Here is a 23,860-nt window from a genome sequence, read left to right as displayed (position 1 = left end):
TGTACGTACTAAGGTTAAAAAAATTATAATAATGGAATAATTTTCTTTGTTATATTTTAGTCAACCTCACAGACCATGTGAGGTTTGCCTTTTGGTTCCCATTGTGTTTTTGAGGTGGTATCATTTGTAGAAATATTCCTTTCAGTGTACAGTTAAAAAAGATTCTGATCCTTTGATATTTTTTAGTGTCTGAGGGAGAAAAAAACGTAGTGATGTTAAACAAAAAGCAGCTATACCTTTAAATTCGGGTTCACATCTTTGGGAACATAAACAGTAAAAAGTATAAAACTATTTCATTCACAGCACCATATTGAGTCCAGGCATGCATGGATTCAGAAGTGTCCAGAGCTTAATTGCAATTACTCAATGTAAAGATACTCCATACAAATGTAGGCTCATCAAATATCAAGTGCCTCTATGATAGTGTATTGTGTGTTGAATTAGTATTGGTGTTGGACATTGTTATTAAAGAAATGCATCATAATTTGTAAGCTCACCATATTTTTCATATCTGAACCCTCAATATTCAAACTAATTGGAGCTGTCCAATAAATGTAGTACAAAAAATATAATTTTCCCTCTGAAATGTAGGAGAGTACAAGTATACAGTAGCATACAAATGGAAATACCGAAATAAGGTACATATACTTTAAAATTGTACTCAATGCTGGAACCAACTGGGCAAAGTGAGCAACTGCAGGGACCCCCATGGTCCCCTGAAGTTGTTTTTTGGCAATGTGCATCACTGCATATTTGTTAGAAAAGTTGCACCACTAAAGTACAATAACAAAGTGGTTCCTGTTTTATTAAACAATCATGTAGCCCTGTCCTAAAGAGTGGCCCTGTGTTGTGTATATATCTGTTTTATGATATTACTATAAAAACCTAACCTTGAGTTTCTTTATGTATCTGGGTGCTGTGTAAAACCATTCACAGATGGTGGGGAGAGGTCAACACATTTAACTTAGCCATGTCTCAAATGAAAATGATGAGCGAATGTCATTTGAATGTAATCATCAGTGTTCACGTCTCAAATATAAAAAAAACAAGATGTTCTATGTGATACACCAGAGACTAAAAGGGCAGATGCTCCTCATCCCAGTGCACTATACCGGTGTGCCGGGTCAGATGTAGCTACTGTGGTATTACTGTGGTATGCTGTCCGCGGTGCTGAAGCAGTAACGTAGGACGGTGCTGAAGCAGTGACGTAGGACGGTCCTGCTCATCGCGCATCCTCTCCTGCCATTTTTGTGCTACTGGCTAGCTTGCTTAGCAAGGGGTCTCCATCAGCAGGAGGCAGAGAAGACTGCAGGCAAGCAGAGAGAGGCAGTCAAGTCAAGAGACTGAACCTTCCCTGGTTACTCGGGAAGCTCTTCCACACAGGAAAACGTTATTAGAAAGGCTGTACAATGTCCGACTTTGACAGCAACCCGTTTGCAGATCCGGACTTCAGCAACCCCTTTCAGGTAGCTTACTGAGCTAACGTTAGCTAACGTACCCAAGAGCCCAATGAGGCCAGTCTTACTTTGGCATCCCTGCTAACTGACTTAGCTAGTAGCTAACTTGACAGCTAGCGTTAGCAAGAGCCTGTCCTTACTGTACTGCTATGTAGCCGGAGGAGCTAACTGTCGTTCACATCATCTACCATATCACTTTGTTAATGAAGATGTGAATAATTAGTTAGCACGTTGTAACTGAGGATGTTTGTTTTCAACGTTGCAATTACGGTTATGCCAACTAAGAACAAAGACACATGTTAGCTGTCTAGCTCTGCCCGTCAGTAACCATTTACTGGCACCTTCTAGCTTGCTAAATAAGTTAGCTAACCAACTGATGCTAGCATCGGATAGGTCCGCTGTGTCCAGTTATCTCGCTGGGTCGCCTGCTACTGGAGTTTTATATTGTTACAGCAGTGGTCCAAAATAAACTTAACTTTAGATACGTTAATGTAATACATTCCACGCACAAACGTTGCAGACAATACTGACATTAAAATAGTTTAGAAACATTAGCTTCTTACTCATCTTAGTGAGTCCGAAGTCTTTCGGAACACGTTCAACATCCTCAGTAAAGATAATGCTAGTTTGTTTTGTATTGTTGGCTAGATGCAGGCAACATGCTGTTTATATGTGCTACAGCTGTGTTCAGAAGAATTCAGTCTCCCTTGTAAACTATTTTACCTTCTACCATTGCCAGGGGGAATGGTAGAAGTCTGCTAGTTTTCATCCTAACAAGACACCTGAGTGGGTGATTTAAATGTTAAGTCCCTCCCCTATACTAGCAGGTGCGGGTGGAGTCTTGGATGGGACGAAAACCTGTAAACTGTTGGCTCCTTATAGCACGTTGTGGGCCACCATATACTAACATAGACTGTCTTGTAAGCATGTAATGAGTGGCATTTTCCAGTTCCCCTTCTCCTGATCCCATTCACAGTGCTTCAAATGGCCGCAATAACAAGAAAGGCCATGCCACATATAGTAATATTAGCATTTATATTGTGCTGCATGAGCCCTCTGTTTCCACCTTACCTGTTGTCAACACAACAATAATAACTGGTCAGAACACAGTAATAAATAGACCCAGAGAATTGTCAGCTCTGGTTTTTAATGCAACCGATAGCTAACAACTACTAATGTTCTTGTGGTTGTAGCTTTTACCCCCTTAAAACGCTTTATGGTCGTCTCTGTCCCGTAGGATCCCTCGGTGACGCAGGTGACCCGGTCTGCCCCTCCTGGTGGTCTGGAGGAGTATAACCCCTTCACAGATGCCAGAACGGTCAGCTTAACTAAGCATCGCCATCGATGAGTGCGCGCATGCATGTGTTTGTGTGCATTTGAGTCACTGACCTCATTTTATCCACTCTCCTCTTTCCCTCTTCCTCCACCTCTCAGTCACAAAGGATTTCAGCGACAAAATATGACTGTGACCTAATTACAGTTTTGATTCAGGGCCTGTCTTTTTGATTGCACAAATATTGATATGGTAGGTCTTTGCTGGTTTATAGGAGGCCCCTGGGAATGCCCCCAAAGCTACTCCTGCCCCGTCACAGCAGAACACACAACCTGCCATCATGAAGCCCACAGAAGAGCCGCCGGCTTACTCGCAGCAACAGACTCAGGTACTACACACAGAACATGTTTTTTATATATATTGAATCATATGTAGTTTTATAGCACATATACAGATACTCTCTGTCTTTGTTTCTGGTTCACGTTTCCTCTTGTCCTTCACATACTCATCTGATTTCTGATGGCCCAACAGCAGCGTAATGAGGTACTGTCTTCCATCCCCTTCGTGTCACTGTCTTGAATAGTGATAATTCCTTCACTTTCCCCACTTGGAGCTTTCCTCTTTCAGTGCAATATTAGAGCTAGTTTAGTGCTAACTGAAGAAGACAAGTGTGTTAACAACAGTAGCTGATTGCTTTTCCTGTTGACACACCTTTCTTTTCCCTTCTCAAACTCGCTAAAACAAATACCTTCATTACTCCCCTGATTGGATATCATAACTCCTGTCGGATGTTGGATGGTGAATTTTAAGAGCATTTCCGTGTCTGTGTTAGGACCAAGCGCGCGTTCAGGCTGAGTTGTTGAGAAGGCAGGAGGAGCTGGAGAAGAAAGCGGCAGAGCTCGATCGGCGGGAGAGAGAGTTACAGTCCCACGGGGCCGCGGGAGGTCAGATAAAAAAGATAATTGTATTGATATGTTTTTTTTATTGGCAGTGTTCTGTAAATCAGTCTTTTATTCTGATTCTTGTGCACACTTTGATATAGGTATGCTTCAAATGTATGTCAACTAAGTGGTAAAAACTCTGACACTATACATCATCTAAACGCTGTTCCCATTGTCCACACAGGGCGTAAGAACAACTGGCCTCCACTGCCAGAGAAGTTCCCCGCTGGCCCGTGTTTCTACCATGATATAGCGGTGGATATTCCTGTAGAGTTCCAAAAGACCGTCAAGATCATGTACAACCTTTGGATGTGTACGTGCATCGTCTCACACACCTCCTGTGCCTCCTCACACATTCCCGTCACACATGGGTTCATAAGACGAGCCCACATATAGAGAAGCAACTGCAGGAGAAGCCACCTGAATCATCAAATAACATGCAGAGTCAGTTTGTTATCAGACACACTTGTCAGCTCGTTTACCACATAAGAAAACAAAGAGATTTTTATTTGCTCTGCCGATCACACATTATAGTTTCCTGTGTTCTTGTACTGAAATGACACGTAAAGTTCTTTATTTTGTTGTTGTCGTTTTTCTTTCCAACAGTTCATGCAGGCACGCTCTTTGTGAACATGTTCGGCTGCCTGGCCTGGTTCTGCGTGGATGCATCTCGCGGTGTAGATTTCGGCCTGGCACTGCTGTGGTTCCTGCTGTTTACGCCCTGTTCTTTCGTCTGCTGGTACAGACCGCTTTACGGGGCTTTCAGGTAAGCAGATGCATGAAAGAAATCCCACCGCGTTCTGAAAGCAGAAAGACGCAGAAACGCGTCTCTGTGGACAAGCATTGTGACTTTGAAAATGCTGAAATTTCCTGAGGTTGTAGAAGCTCAAACTTATCCTCCTCTCCTTTTCTAACCCTACACTTTCTAATCCCCCCCAACCCCCCCCCCCCAAAACAAATGCCATATGGGAAGAGAGTGCTCAGGAAAGACATGGATAAAGGCAGACTTTCACAGGGAATTCACCTGCTATTGCCCTCACATTGCCCTCTCACTACCTTGTTCTCTGTCTCCACAACAGGAGTGACAGTTCATTCCGCTTCTTTGTCTTCTTCTTCATCTATATCTGTCAGTTTGGGGTTCATGTTCTACAATCTATTGGCATCACTGGCTGGGGAACGTGGTGAGTGTTTTTGAGCTTTTACTGCGTCTGTGCCTCGACGAGTCCTCACTGACAACTCCCGTCGCCGTTGTTTTGTTTTTGCCAGCGGTTGGATCGCAGCCTTAACCGGCCTGAACACCAGCATCCCGGTGGGCATCATCATGTTACTGATTTCGGCTCTCTTCACAGCACTGTCGGTGGGCTCGCTCATTATGTTTAAAAAGGTACGGTAGGACTCCGTGCCCGAGGCCTTGCGGTAGATTTAAATCACTTGTCTTGACTCCAGCTCATTTTTCTTTTCTCCTGCTCTCTCCAGGTGCACGCACTGTATCGCACCACCGGTGCTAGCTTCGAGAAGGCTCAGCAGGAGTTCGCAACCGGGGTCATGTCCAACAAGACCGTTCAGACAGCGGCTGCCAACGCTGCAGCTACTGCTGCGACCACTGCTGCCCGCGGGGCGTTCAAACCTCAGCCATAAACTGACGCTACCATACACATGCATACAAATATACACACACACACACACACACACACAAAACACTCAAAAGTTGGGGATGCACAACTCTGGCCCCGCAGGCTCTCAGATCAAATTGATTCGATTTATGAACGCTGTCCCGCCATGTTCGCGCTGCACACTTTGCTCAGGATGTGCAAAGAGTCAGAGGCCAGAAGTAATGGAGACGTTAGTCAGATAAAGTAACCAGAGTTGTCCACCTTCCCTTAAAATCAAGTTTCCCCTCCGACATTCTTCCCGTCTGCTTCTCAGTCAGATGTCTGCTTACATCCCTCGAAACATCCACCAAGTGACTCGAGGCGTTCCCTGTAGTGTGCGGGATTTCATCTCACTCGCTCCTTCACTCACATGCCCAAAGTACAGTGTAGGTTTGCCCTCCGTGCGAATGTGTTCTTCACTTAAAGAGAATCGAGGCTCTGACTTTTAAAATATTTTTTGATTCAGAGCTTGGTCATTTAAATCTGAAGCGTAAATTGTTCCTTGTCCTACATCTGTGCTTCTATTCTGAGACAGACACCATTCCGGTAGTTCCTGTAAGTAGAAATATGTTGGTTCGTTCTTATTTTAGGACCCGCCTGCAGCCCCCCCCAGCAGTGCTCCAGTGGCACCTGTCGGTTGAGCAACTGTTCCCACTGTGTGTGCTACTCTGATTGACAACGCGGGCTGAGCCAGCATCTCTGTGGTTTGCTACGATTTGACAGCATGATGACGACACGCATGTTTAGCACACTCGAGTTAGTAGTTGGTTTTGGGCGGGGGGAGGAACCTAAAAGAGGTTGAGAAATATTCGCATTTTCCTTTATGTATGTGTGACATTAACAGACTACGATGTGGCATCATCTCAGTTGTTTTTGTAGCCCGTCACTGTTGGTTTGAAACTTAACGCTGCTGTGAATCTGAGAGCCGCTGGGTCCTAGCTTCCTGTTGAAAAGGGACGCATACCATTCATTCATAGGGAGAGAAGCGGCCTGCCTTTTCTCACAGAAGATGACCTGGACAGTGGTAAAGCTCTGCTTTTTCTAGAGATTAACCTGCATACATGAAAGAGAAAGAATGTGCAAATGACAGCCTAACCAGTCCATTTTCACAGACAGACAAAGTCAGCCCATTTGTTTTTCCTCTCGTCAGTATGGGATCACTGGCACCAGACGTTTCACAGCCAAAATGAGCATTGAGATAACAGAGGATTGAACGCGATGCACATTCGTTAATTATACACAATAATAACAGTGTTACTCAGAACGAAGTTCACTGGGGTGAAATATGGAACGTGGGTTACATTTGTGTCGTGCTCCAGTGCCCCTCGTAGTGGCGGCGAGTGTCTGGAGATGTGCGTGATAGATGACTGACGATTAGCTGCTGTTATTACAAATGTATGGACTGAACTCTGCAGAGGTTTAAATACCGGTACTCCTGCGAGTGTGAAGGTCAGTAATCGGTCATGAAGTAAGCCTATATCTTTGGCAGTATTGTTTTTGTTTGGAAATACTTGGGTTTTAAAATCCATTGCACATTTCTTGTTTGACGTCGACCTTTTGGCACAAAAGACAAACATGTTTTTATTTATGGTGTAATTTAACGTCGTTTGCATTTGAAATGAGTTTGCTTTGATTTGACATGTGTTATGTTTTGTGTGGTTTTATAATGACATGATCATAGCATCAGCTAGATTGATAAGTGATCCATGACTTTGCGACTTGACCCTGCAAGAGGTGCGCGTGTATGGATGAGGATGTGTGGTGTGAAATTCCCCCCAAAAAAATCTCCCTCAAGTGTTATTCTGTCCTAAAAAGCTGTGACAAATCTACCAAATGTCCATATTGATTTTTTTTCTTTTTTTTAAATCTTAGTTTGTGATGTGCTCCCTTGCCATGTTTTACTTTAAGATTAGTTTACTTTACTCCAAACACCCACATGATTCCCATGTATCCATAGTTTTGAACAGATGTTAAATGAAGCCATGCCACCGTGGGTAATTACTTGATGTATTTGGCCGAGCTGGTCCACAGTACGGAACGATGGATTGGAAGTTTGCCGACACAAAACGGTGTTTTTTGACCTGTGACCACGTTGTTTCACTGATTCTGAGGAGAAACTCCTTCAAAAAGGGACACTTGTATATTTTGTAAAGTTGAACATTTGATCCCCATTATCAGTCACATGTAAAAACGCACTCTTGTCTGGCCTTCGTTGCATGTGAAATAGTTTGAGTTTTGTATATTTATGGTATTAACATGAAATAAAATTTGAAAGAAATATTGGTTTCAGAAACGTAATTGTCATCAGTGTAAATTACTGTCAAAAAACGTTGCGAGTGGTTCAACCAAAAAGTTGATGTTCACTCGACAAACTCTTGAGTATTTAATAAAATGTATTGTGCAACCCTGGGAAGCACGAGTGCAGGGGTCAGCAACCTGCGGCTCGGGACCATGCTGAAGCCCCCCTAAAAGGTTCTTCAGCGCCCCCAAATAATTTGGCATTATTAGCTTTATAAAATTAAAATAAATTCAATTTTTATTTTGGTGATGTCATTAAATTAAACTGTTGTTTCTGACATGGACAAGATATTTATAACTCTAACATGCTACATATGTGCGTGCGTTCTGGTTTGTATGTTTTCTCCCCTTTCAAATTACAATCCTGCTCATAATAAAACAAGTAAACAACTCAAAAGTTGACACTGGCAGGTCCATTCGCCATCCATTGTGTGCGGTCCCTTTAAGAATTAGGATTTGGGAGTGAAGCGGATATGAAAGCTTGTTTATCTGTCTTTCCTTTACAAGCAGGACAATTATTTCTCTCTCTTTATTTGAGAAAAGTTCATATTTGTGTTGTCAAATTTCACTATGACCCTGGAATTCTGTCTTCTGTTATTATATACTGAATGCAAGCAAAACTACAGAGCAAAATCACACTCTTTCTGATTGAACCAATCTATGAACTGTCTGAAACAATGGATATCCGCTGTCCCAAAAAGAATTGCTGCGCTATATATATGTATATATATATATATATCTATATATATCTATATAGATATATATATATTATATATATATATGTATATATATGTATAATCTCTCTCTCCAGCAGAGACAGGTTGTGTAATGTTTACAACTCATAGCTGTACTGAATGGTAATAGAGCATTGAAAGATAAAATAAAAATAACTAGTGTGATTGAAATTAAAATATACAGTACAGAACGTAATGATGCATACATGTAGGTGCAATGGAACAAGATGTGACGGTAACCAATGGAACTTACCAACACTGGAGAGGCACAGATGATAACAAAATAAGGAACAACATAGAAAATAACTTCAAGGTACATTTGTGTTTTTACTTTGCAACAAACCGAAGTAGAGGTAAAAGAGTACTGTCAGGTACATACTGTTGGCCTAAATAGGTCATTGAAAATTTGAGATGATGAAATTATGATATGACGAGGTCATCTTGTCATATTACAGTTACTGATAGGTCTGTCGTTCAAATGTTTAAGCAGCCAAAATAATACATTCCCCATTACTCAAGTTCGGAGAGAGCTCAGTGACAAAATTGATAACCTGCAAGTTCAACGTCAATCGTTCTGCTGTCCTCGATGGAGCAATAACGGGGGTTCAGATGGCTCTCCTAGGACCCAAATGAAAAGATGTCCATAACATTTTCAGTCGAATTAAATATTCCTAATGAGGTTGTGGTGACTGGTCTTCAATGGGTTCCAATGAAATGATCTGCTCGTGTATTTCTTTACTTCAAGGCGTTTTGGCCTCTGGGTGTGCACCACGTCAATGACTGCTCAATCAACCCATCAATCAATTATCTTAACTACCTAATCCCTTATAATGTCATTACAAGCTCTTAGCTTGTCAGCTAACGTTAGCTAGCTTGTCAAGAAACCGATCATTTTAACAAACGTGATGTTATAAAATGTACTACTGTATATATATACACATATTGATAGGATTGTGTAATGTTTACAACTCATAGCTGTACTGAATGGTAATAGAGCACTGAAAGATGAAATAAAAATAACTAGTGTCATTCAAATTTAAATATATTATATTTAAGAGAAAATAATTCAAATTTCCCTCTTTCTGTCTTGACCAATCACACGCACGCACTCACGCGTGTCCCTAAATGCCATGGAAACGGACCGACCAAGGCTACTTCAGGCCGTTCAGAACCTTCTGATCCTCACTCTGCACTTGGAATGAAATGATCTGCTCCGTGTATTTCTTTACTTCAAGGCGTTTTGGCCGGATTAGATATTTGGATCTGACTGGTTTGAAGTTAGACCCACAGGACCACAGAATTGGAGACACAAAACAATCTGTCCAGTCAGTGTTTTCTCCTCAGAATTAAATATGGCATCTCAGACATCAGCAGTTGTTTGTGTGCTGCAAAATGCGACCAGACGCAGTACATCCTGGTATTTGTGGCAAACTGCATTTGATATACCGGTACTATGTATTAGGACATACTAGATATGTTTCTGGCATATTAATAGAATGGAGGTATGGTTATTGGAACACACATACATAAACCTTCACTAAACCACTGAACTGATCAGTGTTTAGTAAAAGAATGCAACACAAATGAGCTTTTATGTTGGTGGTTTGGATCGTTCTGTTATGAGACACTTTGCCCAACAACACGTACCCATTTGAAAACATGACAACAATTGTACTGTATGACTGAGAATCACACATTTTTATTACACCTTCAAATCGAACAATGGCGCACCTGCTACCATGAGAAATGGTGATTTCCTGGCTGCAGGTGATACAACATGGCGCTTACTGGTGCATGCTGCTCTCTGGTGGACTAGTACATACTGTGTAACCACTTTACTCAAGAAAGGTCATTTCATGGGAGTTATTTAATTGTTATTCAAAGTTACACACAATTTAACTGTTGATTATGAACTGTTGTTGAGAGGCAAGTAAAGGTTCTGAGTTCCAGGTGATATGTCTCGGCTTCAGGGCTGGTGTTAACATTGAAAATGGGGTCGAGGAGAGTGATATTTTCTTAAAGACATTGACAAACCTACGCTCCGTCTCTTTCTGGGCAGGCTGAAATAGGGGAAACACACACTGCAATGAAGTAGAAGATGTAGGTCTAAGAGTATTATTGTAAGTTTATCCTGTGTTGAAGCCAGGCAAAAGCCGTAGCTGGTTTCACTGATAAAAAACCTCCATATTTCTTGGCTTTTAGTGGTACATAAATTCCACTCCCCATTTAAAAATGCTGTCCAGGGTCAGTAAAAGATGTGTTGCTATGTTGAGAGTTCTGCGAGATGCCAGGTGATTGGTTAATGACCTTGATTGCTGATTAACCGCACCTGTGAGGAGGCTGTGTGTTGAGTCTTGTGGTGTATAAAACTGCATCTTGACTGTTGTTCTAGTGGAAGTGGAAAGTAGTTTTGTGTTATCTTCTTTCCATCACTAGGTGTCAGTGTTTCCTCAGGAGGTTTGGTTTTAACAGGACAGACACATGAAAGAAGGATCTTGTCAGAGTAAAAGAGAGGTTTTACATACGAATCACAGACAGAATTGCTAAAGAAGGCCTGGTTTATTCGAGTACAAAGTACGGACTGTATCTTTCCTCACACACATGGAACTCTCATACATGCAGCATCAGTCAATGTGCCACGGATGCTGTTAACTCTTTTGTTAATGTAACAAAACAGCGGACAGTCGACATCTTAATTTAAGCACAGACGGACCAGAAATGTCTCATCCTCTGGGTCCGCTCACTCTCGCAGCAAACACACTCCGGTTGAATTATTGCACATCTCATCTACAATGAATCAAAGCGGTCACGTGATTCTACATTTTACAGCGACTTAATGAAGCGCGGTTGGGAAAATAGGAAGCAAAGTGAAAATATCGGGTGATCTCCAAAAGTACCGGAAAAAACACCCATTTTGACCCACTCTTTGTGTCTTGATCGTCTTTACAAAGCCAGATCTTGTCTGTACGGTGAGTCATAAGATAAACCACAATAAGATCCGGTGCAGCCTGCTTTTATGAATATGAAAGTTGAGCTGTTGCTTTTCTGCTCCGTTTCACACACTCTGCCAGTTAACAAGCTGCAGAAGGCCCGCAAACAATCCATTTAACAGGAGAACACTGCTTTTAAAAAGGGAGCAATCCGCTAAGTGGCGTGTCTAAAGTCAGCTCGTCTTACTGTCCCGCTGTGCCGTACAATCAGAGCAAGTGGACATTTAGAAACCTCAAAAGTTCATGTCTGTCACACACTCCCACGCAAGCTGTTGTTGGGAGTCTTAGTGCACACATCTGGGAGCATTCAGTGGTTTGCTGTGGGAAATGAACAGTATAATGGCGTTACTAACCTACACACTGTTTGTCTGGCAGTGTTTAACCTGTCCACAAGAACGCTAACGACGCATCCACCACCAACTTCCTTGACTAATCTGCTGCTATTCCAGCACAGTGGTTTGTTTAAGGTGAGAATTAGTACAAACATAAAACAGTATCACGCTCAAAAACATTGGTCTACAGGCAAAGTCCATTGGCCTGCTGCTGTACCGCAGCCCTTTAGGCTGTCAACCTGAAGCTGAAGGATTTTTGTTACAACGGCTTCCATCTTTTCAACAATCACTGATTTTATCCAGGCTATCGTGAAGAAAATCACTCAGAGAAATGTCTGTCCTCCCTCCACTGAGATCTACAAGTGTCCATGCAAGAAGAAATGATGCCGAGGAGGATTTCCGGGAGTTTCCTGAGAAGGTTTCTAAAGGCTCAGAGCAGGCAGATCAGACTCTTCCCCTCTTCGATCTCCTCTTGGACCTTATCGCTGGAGGTGGCGACCTCGGCCTGTGCGGACAAAACGGCGCACAGGAACGATCCCAGCGTTCCTCCTATCGCCGTGTAGAACGCCCAGCCGAGGGAGCACAGAGCGGGCTTGAAGGGCGAGGCCTCGGGCCCGCAGTAGCCGATCACCTTCTCTGAACCCCAGCCGGCAGGGTACAGCATGAGGCCCACCATCAGCAACAGGCCTGCAGAGAGAGCGAGAGAGAGAGAAAGCAGACGATGAGACGAGGGGTTTAGTCACGTAAACATTGGGGCAGAGGAAGCACAAACAGATCACAGAGCAGCTGGGAGCGCGGTGACTCAACTCTGGTGAAGAATACGTGTGTTTTTTCAGCTGACAAGTGTTTGATTTGCGATGCGAGTAAAAGCCCCATTTGACCGCTTCTGCAGTGATGTGACACAGTGATAGATTACCCGCTCGACAGACCTGTCCGGTCAAACACACCTGTGGGAGCTCATTGTTGTAGAAACATGCAGAAAGACATGGCCAGGTTTGATTGGAATAGCCAACCTCCAACTAGGGAAAGTGCAATGGCACGCCACTAGGCGTTGCCAACTTGTAAAATCTGATGTCTCAACTTGTAAACTCAACAGCAACAGAGGCATTCCCCAAAGGCTATGGCATGATTATAAAACGTACAGTAATAGGCTTGCATGGGCGTGTAACCACTATAAACTGGGATTATTAGCATTATCTTCGGTAGCAAGTGAAATGTAGCTGTTCAGCTCCAGGTCTTCCCTGCTTCCCTGAGGGGGCTCGTTTTGTGGGAACTTCCAATTTCCTTCTCTTTTAACTGAGAACTTTGAACGTGTGAACCCAGAGGAAGCATGGCAATGAAAAAGAATGAGAGTAAATATTTGGGGTTTTTTTTAGGGTGAAATCATGACTAGCAAAATCACACTAGTATTTTGTGTTTCTACTGGAATATGTTTACATGCTTTAATGCTAAAAAAAACACTTTATTTTTCTCATACTGAATATAGCTGTATTCACCCTCCGTCTGAAAGGCCCGTGTCAGCGTCTGTCTCTTTAAATCCCTCTCCCGAAAAAGCCCAGTCTGCTGTGATTGGCCGCATTCTAATGAGCATTCATGCGACATAGGAATCAAATCTTAATAAATTGTTGAATCCCATGTTTTTAGAGCCACAAAAAACTGACTGGGTCGTCTTGTTTTTTTTACAGTGTGTAGGTTGGTAGGTACTCCAGATAACCAAAGGTATGCGAACAAGCACTGAAAAAGTCATTTTTCATAATATTTTCAAAAGATATATGAGAAAATAAGAACAAATTAACTATAACAATAAACAATGTGAATTTTGAGTTCTAATTTTTTTAATTTACAATTAATATATATCACTGTGCTTTGGGGTGTCGGTTTGATTCAAGCTGGGGATCTTCGTTACATACCATCTCTCTCACTCTTCCACTTTTTCCCATCTATCTTTAATGCACACAATTGAATTAAAAACAAAACTCAAAGAACATTCAATTTCGAGTGAAACTGATTCCTGAGTAAGTGTGTCAGACGTGCTGAACAAACACACAGTCATGATGTCTCACCTGCGATAGCCTGGAGCAGTCCGCAGATGTTAAATATGCTCTTCTTCATGATGCTCTGGAAGCACATGCTGAACACGGAGATACAGGCCACACTTCCCAGCACTAACGTCCCAGCTGCCAGAAACAACATGGCGGCCTGCCAGAAGCCGCTGGCCACTTCTCCAAACGTCCCGGCGTAGGGCCCGCAGCTCACCACCACTCCCCGGGACCCGACGCGAAGGCATCGGCTGTAGAGGCCGAGAGACGGCCGGTACCCCCCGGGGTCCACGCCCGCCCCGGAGTCCGACCGAGGGAATCCCAGCAGCCAGTCGGGGCTCATGTAGGCGATGAGCTCGGCAAAGGCCACCACGATGCTGAGCAGCGTCCACAGCATGGAGCGGCATGTTACAATAACATGGCACATGGCGTCAAGTCTGTCTGAGATGGCAACAACCAAAACAAATATTGAAGCCCTCTTAGAGTTTTAAATTACTTTCCCTTACAAACAGAAAGGTCCAGCAGATTCCTTGTTCTGGTCCTATCCCCTCTGAGCAGATGTTTCCCTCCTCTCACGATTCTTTCCTCTTCCGAGGCAAGGTCACGCCAAACAGCTACAGCGCACCGAAGCAGCTTCCCTCGGCCATGGCAGCGTCTGTAAAGGCACACCCACAGACACAGAGACACACAAGATGGTCAAAGACACACAGAATCTGTGTACATGTGATGTGGGAGTAACTGACGGGGGAAAGGGGGGAGAAAAGAGGGGTAAGAAGGCTGCACGGCGACTGGTTTCCCATCCACCATGAATCACCGAGCTCCCTTGTGTTCGCCCCAGGGGATGTTTAATTTGTACCATTGTCATCAAACAGACCCCAGATCTTCCCACAGAGCGCTACTTCACATTCACTATCAGCCAGCTGCGAGTGCAGCGTGAGCAACACTTCCAGATGTCCGCCGGAACAGTTAAGATGACTCAGACACACACACACACACACACACACACACACAAACGAGCTCATACTGTCGTCACTCCGCTCACAGATCCCTGGGCCTTTGTGTGATCGGTTTCATCTTCGCAATGACAGGAGCCTTGTGTATTTAGCAACCGAGCGGCTGTCAACACAGATCAGCGCAGATCAATTCATATTACAGTCTGAAAAAAAATCTTTCAACAGCAATCCAAACAACAGATGACATTTTCAGGGCTCTCAATCCTGTGTGTGCATGTGAATCAATGTGTGTGTGTATGTGTGTGTGTGTGTGTATGTGTGTGTGTGTGTGTGCGTGTGTGTGTGTGTGTCTCAATCAAAGCGATTGCTGTGTCTATGTTTTGATTTCGTTGCCGTGGCCACACTGGCCTCGACACAGCCGTGGCCTCGTGGAAACACGGAGGGTTTCTCAGAAGCCTTCTGATGTCATGAGTGTCGTGATCCAGCGCTGTGATGACACACACGGGAAGATATGAGGGAGCCGGGTCAAAACCCCAGCGTGGTGGACTCGGCTGTCCGGGTGATCCCCAATAAAGAAGGTTACGAGACGTTTAAAAGGGTCTAATCACACAAATTACAAGAGATATTTATCTCTAGTGGTATCTCACCATGAAGATACTGTGGTTGTTTTTTCTCCCAGGTTTTGAGGTATCCGTACATTTTGGGCCTCCGCGCCAATACAACAGAGATGAATGACATGTACTTCTGCATTGTTGTATTGATGTATTCTTGTTGCCATATTGGTGTCCATTTCTGTCGCTTTTTCTTTCATGGATTTAGCGACCTCTCTGATGTAGATGACACCAGACCTACAGACATTTGAACCACTGAACAAATCAGAGATGTGGGCAGCGATTTAGGGTTCTATTAAAAGATATATTTTCGAAAAAAAAAATCAGTTCCAGTATCTCTTTTAGTCCCTACCAACTGCTGACAGCGAGGTTTGTAATGGGACAATTATTCTAGAAAGAGTATAAATCAGCCTGATAGATGTATAACTTTCACATACCAGAGAAGGGAGGCTAAACTGATAACAGTTTACTGTTTCTATTAATTTTCTTGGTGATGAAAAGTTCAGCACAAAAACATTCATTAAGAGTTACAAGTCAGTCTGACGCCCAGGGGAATTACTGCGGTATTAGGTTGCACATAACCTCCCCGCCAGCCTCCATTCAGGATGGTAAATCACTCCACCACATCTGTAGGGAATGAACACTGACGCTGTATTCTGTCAGATACGATCGGAGTCGGTTCAAGGCGAAAGCACCACAAAATAAAAAGTATTATCTCATGCGGCCAAAAAGGCCGACTGATTCATCCGAGGTCGAATGGAATCCAGCAGAACTGGGTCACAACAACAAAGTCACAGGCATGACAGCATGTGAGGAGCCGAGGAATGGGATTTGAACCGCTTGAGGTGCGGGTGTCGCTCAGTCGTGTCTGCAGTTCACGGTTGTGTGACGCTTTAAATCTGCAACATCGACGTCTCCGCTTAAAAAATTTTCTCATCGTTCCACAATTTCGCAACATAATTAGAGATTTCATGAACCCTCAGCCGAAATGCGCGGGTCTATAATTAGCCAGCCCGAAGATAAACTGAGGGAGCGAATTTCAGTTTCAGCTGAACGCCAGCAGCAGCAGGATAAAGAAGCCGCAGCGGCGTCACCATTCATTCTCGGGCAAAAACAAGGAAATGGCAGACATAAACAGGAAGCTGACAGGAAGCATCAGTGTCCGTCCGACAGCCTCTGAGGAGCAGTTGTGCATCGTGAGCAACGATCCGTCCGACTATCTTCTGTCAATCTAAACCACGTCACACAGGGTTTTTTTCCAGGTGATGTCTGAAGAAACATGCTTGTGATTCCGCTTCCAGGGGAATTACAGCGACAAAGGAACATGCATTTGCAAGCGTGTTTATGTGTTTCTGAGGATGGTTTGGGGTGTGCCCTATTTTATTACAGTCCTTGAGTTCATTCCAGGCCTCCTCACAATAACCATGGTCCTCATTGTTGCGCTCACAGTTTCCATTCTGCAGTACTTACAATGGGTTTCAGCCACCCAGGCTGCAGTTTTGGGTTGCTCCGTGGATTTCGAGTCCTCTGTTTACAGCTGATTATACAGTCCATCCAGGCCGGGAATGGCGCTGTCTGTTGAGACTGCGATGTCCCTCAAATTAGCCGCTCTGCCTCTTGAAACTACAGGGACGGAGCCTGAACACGCCTCGTTGAGGCAGTCGGCGGGCACCTTGGGTCATCTCCCCCCCCCCCCCGGAAATCGCTTCACTCGTACCTCATCACGGCTCTCCGTCGTCTCGGTAAGGACGGCACTCAGAGCGAGGTGAAAACGTCTCGTCTGGTTAGTTTGACAGTGAACATTATTGATATAACGGCCACCCTGATCTCATCTTTACTTCACACTAAACAGATCATCTTTAACACCAGATCATAAATGTTCCAGTCATTTGAATTTGAGATCTTAGTCTTTACAGCTGGTGATCTGCATGCATGTATACGTGTGCGTGCTGCGGTGTCGCTTCGCGAGCAGAGAGGTCAGCGCATCCTGAAACCGAGGAACGCTTTCCGCTTGTTTGCTGGCTGTTGAACAGACTTCAGGGAAAGAGCTTGTGCAGCTATTCTCCTTGGTCAGGTCGGGGGTTTCTTGTGCGTTTCTACACTTCACAGCACATCAGACGCTCAGAGCGATGTCTTATTCATGACCGAGGCGCCGCGGGTGAGGGGTCTCGGCCTCCCACTTGCTTTTGATAGATATGCATCTTCAAACAGTCAGATCTCTGTTACCGAAAGCTCTCTCCGTAGTCCACCGTCATAGATATGCATCAACACCAGCAAAGACAGATCACGGGGTATCCTGGCGCTTTCATGAATCCTCCCACGATGCAGAGTTCGACCGATGATACAGCAGATATGCTACGAGATGAAAGCAGCAATATTTTATTGATATTGTGAGTCCAGATATGATGTTAGATTTTGGACATCGTAATATGGCGTAAGTTTTTTCCTGGTTTGTTAAAGTAAAGTAATGTCATTTTCTGACAGTCGTTCTATAATTTGCCTTCAACCACTTAAGTCATTATATCCACATTACTGATGATTATTCATCTATAAATGTATTGTGCACCAAGACTCAACCCTACACTATCGTTGCAATATCAAGATCTTTGGGAAAGAAATATTGGGATATTCGATTTTCTCCATATCGCCCGCCCAAAACAGAGTACATATCGGATGCCAGTGTTAAATTAATAAGCTTTATGCCTCACTGTGTGGAAGTGGCTGGGATCACGGTTTTATGTGTAAGGCACCATATAGAGAAGTCGATATAAATGCACTGAATTGTTATTTATTAATATAGTAGTGTCCGATCCCAGACCGACTCACTATAACCCGTACACACAATCCGGCTATTTGAGTCAGTATGGGAATGAAAGCTGGTATCAGTGGGGGATCGGTGCATCTCTAGTTTAGGAAAGCATATTTGAGCTGTTAGATCACCCACCCGGATCTGTTGATTCCCCCCCCCCCCCCCCCCCCCTCCAGTTGATCTGGGCTGGGAGGAATCCACAGATCTTGAACCAGCAACCTCAAACCAAGGCAATCTGTTCCCTAAGCTGCTGCGCCTGGTCTGCTCTGGGCATGCCTCTGGACCAGCCAGGAGGAAGGCCCTCAAACCATAAACCACACAAGAGGCTACTTCGTCATCTTCAGGGCTACACACAGCTACTCCAACAAGATGTGGACAGTGTGGAAATCCCTCAAGAGACTCAGGAGAATACAAAAACAAGTAACAAGCAATATGAAACTAGTGCGATACCAGTCGGAGTTGGGCAGGACCAAACGTATCCCTCTTTCATAAAAGAATGCAGTCGAGCTCCAGGCGAAGTGACGCAGAGTGAAGCAACAGCAGTAGGTTGAATCCTGAACATACCCTCTCAACCGCTCAAATTCTCAATCAATCGCCCATTCATTTAAAAGAGCAGGCAGTCTTCATCGAGTCTCTATTCTGTCGGAGATGATGCAAGAACAGCGGGCAAGCCATAACACCTGCCGGAATAGAGACACCAACGCCCTCCAGAAAATGCCTCGTAAATTTCCATTTCCATCCACCGAACAGCAAAAGATCAACAGCGAGCTCCTGTTTGACCCCGCCACCCCCCCTCCCGCGCGCCCCAGGCGGTCTGAAAAGATTTGTGACCTTGTGAAACCCGAACCACGACGAGAGAACAAAGCCTTTTCCAACAAAAAAAGAAAACGAGAGAACTTACACACAAAACTAATGAGTTGTACATTGTGGCTCCCTTTGATTGTCACACCTAAACCTGTAGCCTCGGGGGGGCGAACATCCACCTGCTTTCCCAGCATGCTCCGAACAGAAAAGGGACACGAAGACGAGTTCAGCTTCTTTGGTTTGCTCGAGTCTTTCTCGGTTCCCCCCAGACGTTGTGAAACAACTCGGGCCCGCTCTCTTCAAGAGCCTTTTTCTCGCTAACCATAACCACGTAAGCCACCACCTCGGTAGCCCTGCATAAACAGAGCATGAAAGAGCTGCAAGTGGAGAAAATGTTTCCCATGGATGGATAGGCACTCGCCACAACTTGCGTCCCATGACTCCAGCCATTGAGTGATGGCGGCCATCAAACGCAAGTTTAGCGCTCCAGAGTTAGTTTAGATTTATTTTACAGACCCAGATTAAACGCCATAAAGCAATTCAAGCTGTAGAAAAACACACATTGAATGTCATTCCCCGACTGGAGTGAAGACCTGCCAGCAGCTCTAGCTTTCAAACACAACCAGAGGTTTCGACGACAATAAGAGGCCTCAGAAATGTAAACAGCAAGTCAACAGTGAGAGCCCCTGCCACCTCCCACAGCGTGCTGAAAAACAATACAGTTACTGACGCACAAACACCAAAAACAAATACACACCCGTAAAGTGTGAGACGGTGCCAGCCTGCGCTCGCTCGTCCGGGGTGTCATTGCATCAAAGCGCATGACTTACCCAGAGGAGAGCGTCGGCCGAGGCCCGTCTGTGCGTGCATGTGCCTGAGTGGAAAACATAAAGAGAAGGCCCGCTTCATCTGGTGCCACTCAACCCAAACAAAGGCAGCACAAAGACGTGCCGACGCCCCCACCCAACCACCACCCACCCTTTGCTCGCTCTTCAGCTCTCAAAAGACATGCCAGAATGCACCTCCCCGGTCCTCAAAGAGCGGCCGCCGTGGCCCCCCTAACCTATTCAATCTGTGCAACAGCTCCGGCCCCCCGCACCGACTCCGTAGGGGCCCCAAAGTTTCTGACGCACAAAAGCCCCCGAGTGACCCTCACATTTCACTCACACAAAGAGTCAGGAATGACACGGCCTACGCTGTCTACCCTTCTGCTCAATGGTTTGTTTCTACAAAGATGATGGATGCAGCACACAAACTTTCTGCTTTTTCTCAACAGCTCCAGATTGTCCTTTTTACAGTGATGTTTGAGGGTGCGCATGGGAGGTTTTAGGATGTTGACTGATGATTAATAGTTGCGTATATTTATATTATAACAGTTTGGAGATTTTATCAACTTTTCTGCATTAAAGGGGCGCTTCACTGATTTTACATCACACGATCAGTGGACTTATCGTGGAAAGTTAATACTTGCGCTGTGAAAACCAGGTAATTTAGAGTTTACAAGATGATTTTCACACTCTGGGGAATTGAATGGGGAACTGTGGCCCTCCAGGAAGATAGAGAATCCATCAAATAAGCTAAAAAGCTATGATAAGCAACAATGTAACAAACTGGAAATGGCTGTATCGTTAGTCTTATCGTCTACAAGTTCTACTCATAAATCACTGACCATCTTCCTAGACGTACAACTTTCTGCTGATGTTCACAGATTGAAATCAACCACAGAAGAGTCCGGGACACATTCCTCTTCTGTCTCGTATAAACCAGACCAAATATAGATCAATTTGACATACAGCCACAAGACAGTTTTTTTGCGTTTAATAGAAAGCACAACTTGCTTTTTCACCACTGAAAAAAAACAACTCCTTTAGCTATCACCATCACATTGCTCCATCCAGATAGAGTGACAAGAAAGAAGTTTGCACTTCTCACCCGGGCGGTTGTCAAAACTCAATCTAGGAGAAGATGCCAGGGTTAGGGCAATCATACCAAAAGTCAATTACAGCATAATAGCAGCATACTGTATAACTCCTAGAATGTTTTTGTGAGACATTGAAGAAAAATCAGATTTTGTAAGAGTGTAAAAGTTCTGAAAGTTGGCGGCGACTCCCTCCACTCATCATGTCACTATGGTTTGTCCTTGAACTCGGCTAGAATAAACACGCAACGGTTTTCCTGGCTTTGTTTAGTTTATGATGTGGAGCCACTTCCCCTCTCAGCGTGCATCGGGCCAGAGAGCTCCATGGGTGGCTCTCACATGGGTGGAACTCCTCATGCACTTCAAGGACGTGGGGTTGCGGTGGAAAGAGACACAGAGGAGCTGCTGCGTGCACGGACGTGTGTGAAAGACAGATTGGGTTATAAAAACAATTTATAAAAATAATAAAATAGAGCTGTGTAATAAGCAGTTGGGCTTCTGGCGGAGGTGATTTCTCTAATAAGACACTGTGCTGTGATTTTCAGCTAAAGACACTGTGCTGTGATTTTCAGCTGCTGCCAGATGTTGTGGGACCACAGAGCTGCACCTTTAGATGCCTCCCAGTCCACATCCCTCCAAAGAAACTAAAAAACACATCCCCACTCGGGTTGTCTTCATGTGGTTACGTCACAATCAATGCAGCATGCAAACTTCCTTACTAACAGCTGGCATTAAACTCAGCTCTGTGCAATGAAACGCTTGGTTTTGAGAAAAGAGAATCTTTTCCTGACAGTTAGAGGGACTTTAACCCGCAAGCGAGACTTCCTGTATCAACAACCGTTACATTAATGACTCTTTTCTGGCAACATGAAACCTGCCAGCCGAAGAGGAGATGTGTGACATCAGTGCTTTCAAACAGCTACGCTACACGTTTCCCTGTCGCATTGTCTTCTACTTACGGGAAGTCGGCGTGGAGAGATGTCTGCAGGCGCAGAAGAAGAAGACGAAGAAGTAGCTGTCCTTTGTTTTGAAACGCTGGTTTATCTTCCACGCGCGGGGCAGCTCTCCACACTCTCATTCACTCGTCTCCTTTCTTCAGGACGTTATTATTCTCATTCCTTCTGTCCTCACGTAAAGCCGTCCCACTGCCGTCTGCCGCCGGCCTATTCTCCTCTCTCCTCCCTCCCCCCTCTCCCTTCCCCCCGCTCCGCTCGTCTCAGAGAGAAGAAGAAGAAAAGTGTCAGAGATGATGACGAGTTCCTGGATTCTGAGACTCCGCTTCCCATAAACTCCCAACAATAAACGCGTGGACACAACTCATTTATTCACGCTTCCTTCGCAACTTCTTCTTTATAGTTACAACTTTTCCCCCTTTTCTTTACTTTCGTGTAGCAAAGCATTTTTCTCACAGTTTACGTAGGGTACACTCTGAGATATTGACAATTGAAAATAATAATGTGGAACATGCAAATAGAATTACAGATATAAAATTATAACAATGTAATTAGGTTAACACATTTACCCATCAAAATGTTAACAATTTGACTCCACGTCTTTTTAATGTGCATAATTTAAGAGCCTATTGTACGATTTACATGTTTGTCCTACATTTTTCGTATGTTGAAATAGAACAAATGCTGATCATTGACAGTGGTGACTCTAAACATTTCAAATGGGGGGGCAGACCGGGGCCACATTCTATTTGAGTTGTTCCTAATATTTCAAGCAAGGAGGTAGAGTGGTTGTCCACGAATCAGAAGGTTGGTGTTTCGATCCCTGGCCCCCTCAGTCCACTTGTCGAAGTGCCCTTGGGCAAGATACTGAAACCCCAATTTACAGTGAGTCCAGGCTTAATATTACCAGGGCACTGGCCCCCTCTATTGCTTGGATTTATCCTTCAATGAATAGTTCTACAGTTTGGGAAATACATCCATCTGCTTTCTTGCCAAACCGCTAAACCAAAACATGTGGCTTATACACGTTGGCTTATGTGAAGATTAAACAAACAATAACATGTTGATTAGTGAGCTTCGGAGGTGCTTCTAGGTGGATTATGTTACCTTTCGACAGAGCCAGGCTAGCTGTTTCCCTCTGTTTCCAGTCTTTATGCTAAGCTAAGCTAACCGGCTGCTGGCTGTATCTTCATATTTACTCTACACACGAGAGTGGTGGTATTGATCACCTCATCAAACTTTTTTTCAAGAATGCAAAACATGCATATTTACCACAACGCGGAACTTTATATAGAGACTCAACTTTGACTTGACAGTTCTGTTTTTTAGATGTAATTGTATGTAGACAGCAGTGTCTCCACCTCTGCGTTGTTTTACCGAGCAGCACCAAGTAATAAGAGAACCTCCGTCCTTGTTTTCTTCACGGGAGGCTCCAGGAAAGATCTGAGATCATCCCTCTGCAGGCTGTTTCTGCTCCTGTAGAGAAGAAACTGTGTTTTCTCCTCTCTTCTCACTCAGGGAGCTGAGCCGGAGACATAAACCACACTTTTTACAATGTGGTCTGTGGAACGGTGATAACTCAGGGACTGACTGTCACACTGGGACCATATGAATATTTTAGGGAGGGGAAATATATGCCAGCAGGGAATAGTGAATGACGCGGGGGCCCCAACTGCATGTTTTGAAGGATTTGTGTGGTTTGTAAGCGATGTCAAATGGTGGCGGTAATAAATTGCTGGAGGAAGTCCATGTGGATTGATGAAGGCTTTACGCAGCTCTGTTAAGAGTCACTTGAGTAACCGAGGTATCATTTGCAAACAGGTTTGGAAAAACATGCTGGTTCTGGTGTGTTTTGGGAGGCCGCTTTTTTCTTTTCAAATTCTCACGAGAAGAGAATGGTGGAGGAATGATCCTCGAGCCTTGTCTTAATGAACAATTGTTCAGCTTCATGCCTTCAGTCTCTTTGTTTATCCTGTCAGAGAATATGCATCCGCATCTAATAAACATGCCTCCTCACTGTCTAAATGTTGAATGTCTCCTTGAAGCAGTTTTCAGTCTTTTTATAAATATAATGAGTCCAGTCAGCTTGTCATGTG

At 44.3% G+C, this 23,860-nt stretch overlaps 2 protein-coding genes across 2 annotated transcripts; one reads left to right on the top strand and one right to left on the bottom strand.

The window, feature by feature from the left end:
• The first annotated feature begins 1,305 nt into the window (after positions 1–1,305).
• On the top strand, positions 1,306–7,524 carry LOC306778070 (secretory carrier-associated membrane protein 1-like). The gene is made up of 10 exons (XM_079269433.1): positions 1,306–1,466; positions 2,695–2,775; positions 3,005–3,118; positions 3,262–3,273; positions 3,563–3,674; positions 3,856–3,984; positions 4,278–4,437; positions 4,751–4,852; positions 4,938–5,055; positions 5,148–7,524. The coding sequence occupies exons 1-10, from the start codon at positions 1,410–1,412 to the stop codon at positions 5,307–5,309; spliced, it is 1,047 nt and encodes a 348-aa protein (XP_079125559.1). The 5' UTR covers positions 1,306–1,409; the 3' UTR covers positions 5,310–7,524.
• Positions 7,525–10,170: 2,646 nt separating this feature from the next.
• LOC306778918 (LHFPL tetraspan subfamily member 2a protein-like) lies at positions 10,171–21,977 on the bottom strand. The gene is made up of 3 exons (XM_079270656.1): positions 21,771–21,977; positions 13,741–14,371; positions 10,171–12,364 (listed from the first exon to the last, which is right to left on the bottom strand). The coding sequence occupies exons 2-3, from the start codon at positions 14,141–14,143 to the stop codon at positions 12,108–12,110; spliced, it is 660 nt and encodes a 219-aa protein (XP_079126782.1). The 5' UTR covers positions 14,144–14,371; positions 21,771–21,977; the 3' UTR covers positions 10,171–12,107.
• Positions 21,978–23,860: the final 1,883 nt, after the last annotated feature.

The sequence above is a fragment of the Melanostigma gelatinosum genome (assembly GCF_949748355.1).
Source record: "Melanostigma gelatinosum genome assembly, chromosome: 6".
Lineage (NCBI taxonomy): Eukaryota > Metazoa > Chordata > Actinopteri > Perciformes > Zoarcidae > Melanostigma > Melanostigma gelatinosum.
Note: the sequence above shows the minus strand (reverse complement) of the source record. Positions and strands in the feature narration are given on the sequence as shown.